Raw genomic sequence first — 6,152 nt, 5'->3', positions numbered from 1 at the left:
GGCTGCACACACCAGCCCCCAGTGCAGTGCGTCCAGCGCCTGTCCCTCTCCTCGCTCAGCCCCAGAACCGCGTGAAGGGAACCTTGCCCAGGGTGGAACTGGCCCCAGGACACCGGTGACAGACCAGAGTCCCTGGGGAACTCAGTGTGGAGGAATGGGAGGGGTGGACAGGCAGAGGCAGGGTCCCTTCCCCGGGTGACTCAGTCACAGAGGCTCATGGGCACCTGCCAGATGCCTGATGCTTCAGCTGGGGCAGGAGGCAATCACCCGGTCACCACCTCCTGACGCAGACCCTCGTGTGACCTCTACTGCGCTGCCCACTGTGCTCAAGGTCCTCAGCTTGAGCTGGAGAGAGGCTGGCACTTGCTCCTAACCACAGGGCTGCGGTGGAGCTGGTGGGGACACTGTCCTCTCTGTGGGCCTTTGGAAGCAAGTGTGGGCAATGTCCTGTGGGCCACATGGAGGCCAGTCCTTCCCGGCCGAGCCTTCAGATGACACCGGCTGCAGCTTGTCTGTGTCTCTGGCTCATTTTGTGTGAGTGGAGCTGGCGATGGAAGCCGTCCGTGTGTGCTAGGGAGGTGCCCCCCAGCGAGCACACGCAGTCTCACCCAGCGCTTTTGGTTTTGGCTGACAGACCTTGGACTCCTGGGTTCCAGTGATCCTCCCATAGACACAGGGCGGCCCCTAGTGTGTGTGTGTGTGTGTGTGTGTGTGTGTGTGTGTGCGCGCGCGCGCGCCCGCTCTGTACTGAGGATTGAACCCAGGGGTGCTTAACCACCCACATCCTCAGCCTTTTTTATTTTTTTATTTTGAGACAGGGCCTTGCTAAGTTGCTGAGGCTGGAGTCAAACTTGCAATCCTCCTGCCTCAGCCTCCCACGTCTCTGGGATGGCGGGTGTGTGCCATGTGTCTGGCCCCAGTGTTTTCTACTTTCAGATTTCCTGCCGATATCCCCGGAAGCCACACTGGCGATTCTGTTGCCTTAAACCAGGGAATTTGGGAGTAAGGTGTCATGCAGCACTGAAACATACACGGGCAGAACGCACCTCTGAAGGCCCCCTGCACCTCAGCCCCTCGCTCTCACCATGGTTACCCCCTTGTCCAGGGAGCATTCATTTTACTTATTTTTTATTATTGTACCTAATACAATAAAAATACATTGTATAAAATACTTATTTATTAGATTTATACTATTAATTATGTTACATTTTATTAATATTTATTGTTTCCATCTTATTTATTTAATTTGCAGTGCTCTATCACTGGCTGCCTCCTCAGCCCTTTTATTTTGAGACAGGGTCTCACTAGGTTGCCTAGGCTGGCCCCGAAGGTGACATCTTCCTGCCCCGGCCTCCTGAGGGGCTGGGATCCCAGGTGCCCAGCTTTCTTTTGTTTATTGTATCTGGATGCTTGATCTCTTACACCCCCACATCCCAAGAAGAAAGTCACTCTCCAGGAGGGGGCTTTGCCTGTTTTCACTGCTGTGGCCCCAGTGCCTAAACCAGAACCAGGTGCACAGTAGGTGCTCAATAAACACATGTGAACTGGGCAGATGGACTCGACCTTGTAATGGGAACAGGAGTGAGGGGGTTCACAGGCAGCTCAGCCCAGGGTCCTCAATGGTGAGTCCTGCATCTCCGGTGCTGCTGGCCCTGCTCTCTTGAGTGACTTCTGCACTCCCTCTGGCCACAGAGTCATGGCAGAGGGGTGGGGCTTTGGGGCTTGTCTTCAGGTGGCCACGGCTGGGGAGCTGCAGGAAAAGAGTGGGCCTAGGGACAGGGCTGGAGTCTTGTCATGACCCCCGTCCTGGGAGGCCTGGGAACCAGAGCGGATCTGAGGAGCTGGATGACCCACGGTGACTACCTGCGGGTTCTCAGCTCTCATGGGGTCAGAGGGGCAGGAAGGAGGAGCACACAAGTAGGCAGGTCAGGTTGTCAATAAAACTTTATTTATAAAGACAGACCCAGGGCCAGATTTGGCCTGTGGTTGCAGTTTGCATTTATTTGACTTATATTTTATTACTGTACCTAATGTAATAGAATACATCATACAAAATCCTTATTTTTATATTAACTCCACTATACTACATTTTCATATGTATTGTTTCTATTTTTTTTTAATTTTGCAGTTTAGAATGTGGTCAGATTAAAATTTAGTGCTGTTAGATAAATAATAGTAATAGATGCTCCATGAACTTGGCAAAAGTTAAGTGTGAATAAATCAAAAGAAACCAGAGAAACCAGGTGCAGTGGTGTACACCTACATTCTCTGTAACTCAGGAGGCTGAGGCAGGAGGTTCACAAACTTGAGGCCAGACTCAGCAACATAGCAAGACTGTCTCAAAAAGAAAAAAAAGAAAAAGGGCTGGGAGTGGCTCAGTGGTGGGTTACCCCTGGGTTCAATCCCCAGTGCCTGAAAAACAAGAGAATTTAAGCAAAAGGGTGCTTTAGAGCAAGGGCCTGGGAAAGGCTGGCCAATGGGCGTGGGGGAGAGGCGGTGAGGTGGGGGAGAGGCGGTGGTGTGTCGGGAGATGCTGGCAGCTACCCTCTAGAGCTGGGATGCTCTCTGGTGCACCAAGCCCTCCCCGCAGACATGTGAAGCTGCTAAACATTGCTGAATGCAGAAGACAGAAGACGCGCACATCCAATGACTGTCACCAGCTGCCACTGTCACCCCGGGGCCTTGTCAGGGAGCTCTGGCTGGTCCTGGAGCGCCTTCTCAGGAAGCCATCTGCAGAGCTGCTTTGCCACCCCCACTGTCCCCTAATCATTCAGGGACCGTCCCTCCCTCCTCCTTGAAGGGTGCTCACTTGCAGAATCTGCCTGAAAGAAGTCCGCGGGCACCCAGGATGTCAGGGCCCCTGTCCCAGCACAGGGACATCCTCCCATAAAAGTGCTTCAGCCCCTGACCCCGAGGGAGGGTCTCAGGTGGCCCTTCCTCCCTGGGCTTCCCCTCCGGGAGCCTGGCTGAGGCCACGAGGCTCCACATGGAGAAGTCACAGGAGGGAGACCCCACCTCCCGAAACACGACCACCAAACGCCAGTCAGTGTGTGCCCCAGTTATGTGCCCGTCTGGGTGAGGCCACCCAGGTGCTGGAGAAGTGGGGTGGGTCTCCCAGTAGCTGCTCCTGGAGCCAGAGAATCGGGGACATGTGGCCACCCCCGAGGAGGAGAGCTGTTCAGAGTTGGGGCCAGCCATCACGCTAGTGACCCACCGCAGCCAGGACACAGTCCCCCAACTGGGCACCAAACAACGCCCCACCTCCTGGTTCTGAAAGCCAGGAACCCTTGACGGGCCTGGCCGGGCGGCCCTGCTCAGGGTCTCCAGGGGCTGCCATCAAGAAGCTCCAAGTCCCATATACCAGTCTCCAAGGGACGTCCCTGCCCCCAAGGGCCCCAGCTGGTCCCCAAGGCAGCCTGCCTCAGGAGGGTGCAGCTCCTCCCTCTGATGAGGGGTACCCAGGGGACAAGGAACCTTGGCAAGTCACGTCAGTCTCCAACACGTGCCGTGCCAGGTCTCAGCCGCACAGCGCTGCCATCAGGCCCCAAGTACAGCCACCCACACAACCAGAGGAACGTGGGCTCAGGGCAGACACAGGCCATGGCGAGCTCTCAAGACCCCGTGGAGCCCTCCCCAGCCCACTGGGCTCCTCTGCTCCACTGGCTGGTCCTGCCCCAGGCCCTTTGCACTGCTGTGCTAAGCCCCCTCTCTAGGGCCCTGCCCCTCCGTCCCCGGTTAGTGCAACACAAACCATCCTTTGGAGGTCCTTCCTGACGGTCTCCATTTTCAAGAGTCCTCAGAAGAGAGGACAGAGGTGGAGATGGCATGTGAGGAACACGCACATGAGGGCCAGGCGTCGCAAACAAGGGAACGGCCAGGTGTCCCCCAGGGAGGCCTCCGCCCATCCGAGAGCGCCTCATGGGACCCATTTCTGCTACCCTCTGTGGAGGCCAGCAGGGTGGGCTCCCTTGGAACCTAGTGGGTCCTTCATGCCTCCCCCAGGCTCTGGGAGCCCAGTGCCCTTCAGGGCCCGCCCCCCACTGTCCTCCCGCCTGCTGTCCAAGTTCCCTTTATTTTTGGTACGGGGTGGGGGGACCTGGGGTGCTCCACCACGGAGCCCCCAGCCTGGCTGCTCCACCACGGAGCCCCCAGCCTGGCTGCCAACTTGCCATCTTCCTCCTCCTCCTCGGCCTCCTGAGTAGCCGGGGTGGCAGGGGTGGCCACTGCACCTGGCTCCAAATCCCCCTTTATAAGGTCACATTGGGACAGGGCCAGCCCCAGGCCTTGCCCAACCCGGAGACGTCCCTAAGCCACACCCGAGGCCTGGCCCACCTCTCCCCCTTTTCTACTTACTTATTTATTTATTTTTGTGGTGCTGGGATGAACCTGGGGCCTCCCGGGCCGCCAGCACCCCCCTCCAAGCCCCTCTACCCTGGGGCGCCCCAGCCACCAGCACGCACCTCCTTCCCGCCTGCAGTCCCACCTCCGGCCCACCCCAGCAGGCAGCCACTGAGCAGGGGACACCTGTCCCCGGGAGGGATGCTGCTGTGGTTGGGTGTGGCTCAGGTGTGGGGAGTGTCCCTGAGCAGGGAAGGTGGAGGTGGCTGGTCACAGGGCGGTCCTTGGAAGGAACTGCTGTCTCCCAGACCTGGGCCACCCCAGGGTGAGCCGGGCCTCCCCAGCTCTGCTCCCGGCTCACCGAGTGACCTGTCCCTCTGGCACCCACTGCTGCCACATGTGATGCCACCCGCTAGGCAACGCGGTTACGGTGGCCCTTGCCAGAGCCAAGCCTCGGGGGCTGTGAGCCAAACCAACTTCTTTATAAAGGGCCCGACCTCGGGCGCGGCGCTGCAGCGACAGCAAAGGAACAGACGCGGGATCCGGGCACCAACAGTGGTACGCGGGGCCCGCGGAGCCCGGGGCCACCCCAAACCCTGCTAGATCCTGGCAGAGAGAAGGTGCCTGGCCAGTGCAGCAAGGCCCTTTTATTGGTTCTAGACAGTTCTAGGGGGCGAGGGAGGGAGCCAAGTAGGGAAGGACGCCCCCATCCCAGAACACGGCTGCCCTCAGACCTGCCCGGGAAGAGGCCGGGAGGCCGCGGGCGCTGGGCTTGCAGGAGCTCAACCCTGGACCCTGCAGGTGGGAAGGAACCTGAGGTGCCGCAGGGCCGCTGCAGGCGGCAGAGAAACCGAGTCCCCCGCAGCCTCGCTGGCCCTCGGCCTGGGTGACGCTGCTGCTGCTGCCCGTGGCCCAGGTCGTGTGCAGCCTCCTGCCCAGACCATGAGCAGCTCCCGCCTCGGACGGCCGCACCGAGACCTGAGATGCCCTGGGCCTGGGTGGGGCTCTCAGTTGCTGCCGTCGCTGTCCCCACTGTCCCCGTACGTGCCCAGCTGGCTCAGGGAGGAGGTGCCAGGTGTGCGGGGTGCAGGGTCTGCGGTCTTCTTGCTCTCCGGGGCACCTGTGGGGACAGGAGAGGCTCAGCCCCACAGTCCTGAGAGCCTGGTGAGGCTCAGGGCACAGGTGGCGTGGCCCAGCCTGTGGAGGGCGCCTGGAGGGGACTCGGCCACCTGGCCTCCGGCCTGTGGCCCGCGGACACCTGCCCTGGCAGGTGAACGCACTGCTGAATGGAGACGGCTCCATGTCCAAGTTGAGCCACTGTGACAGAGCGGGCAGGGACCGGGCCCACTGTCCACCCTGCTTCGCGGCTCCAGGTGAGGCCACCTGCACATCTGGCTGAAGGGGCAACATGGGACTGGCCACTGTGGCTCATGGCGCCCGGACGTCCCACCAGGGAGTGCCCGCCAGCTTCCCGCCAGCCGTGCCACATTTCTGCTTGAATTTTAAAGGACAGGAAAGAGGCGGGTGGGGGTCCCTTGGCGCAGGCCAGGTAAACAGGCGGGAGGCCAGGGTGGGCAGCCAGGTGGCTCAGCCCCTCGACCCGTCTCACCCACGATTCTCCACCTCAGGAGCTGATGTGGGCTGGGGGGCCATGCAGCTGTGAACACCTGCCAGGGGTCCGCAGGGGACCGTGACATCTGAAGACAGGGGTGGCGGGCCACAGGGCTTATCTTATAAGCTGCTGTGTGACTTGGATCTTGTGTGTGAGGTGCAGGGAGGGAGGCCGGCCTCCCCGGGCCTGCCCAGCGCTGCAG

At 60.0% G+C, this 6,152-nt stretch overlaps 1 protein-coding gene across 1 annotated transcript in view; it reads right to left on the bottom strand.

The window, feature by feature from the left end:
* Nucleotides 1-1,926: 1,926 nt before the first annotated feature.
* Yju2 (YJU2 splicing factor homolog) overlaps nucleotides 1,927-6,152 on the bottom strand; it is a 13,558-nt gene continuing 9,332 nt past the window's right edge. Inside the window, exon 6 of the mRNA XM_048810890.1 lies at nucleotides 1,927-5,476. Within this exon, the coding sequence (XP_048666847.1) occupies nucleotides 5,346-5,476 (131 nt within the window). The 3' untranslated portion in view covers nucleotides 1,927-5,345. The remainder of the gene's footprint in view (nucleotides 5,477-6,152) is intronic.

This window comes from Marmota marmota, unplaced genomic scaffold, assembly GCF_001458135.2.
Source record: "Marmota marmota marmota unplaced genomic scaffold, marMar, whole genome shotgun sequence".
NCBI lineage: Eukaryota > Metazoa > Chordata > Mammalia > Rodentia > Sciuridae > Marmota > Marmota marmota.
The sequence above is the reverse complement of the archived record's forward strand: the minus strand, read 5'-3'. Positions and strand labels throughout refer to the sequence as shown.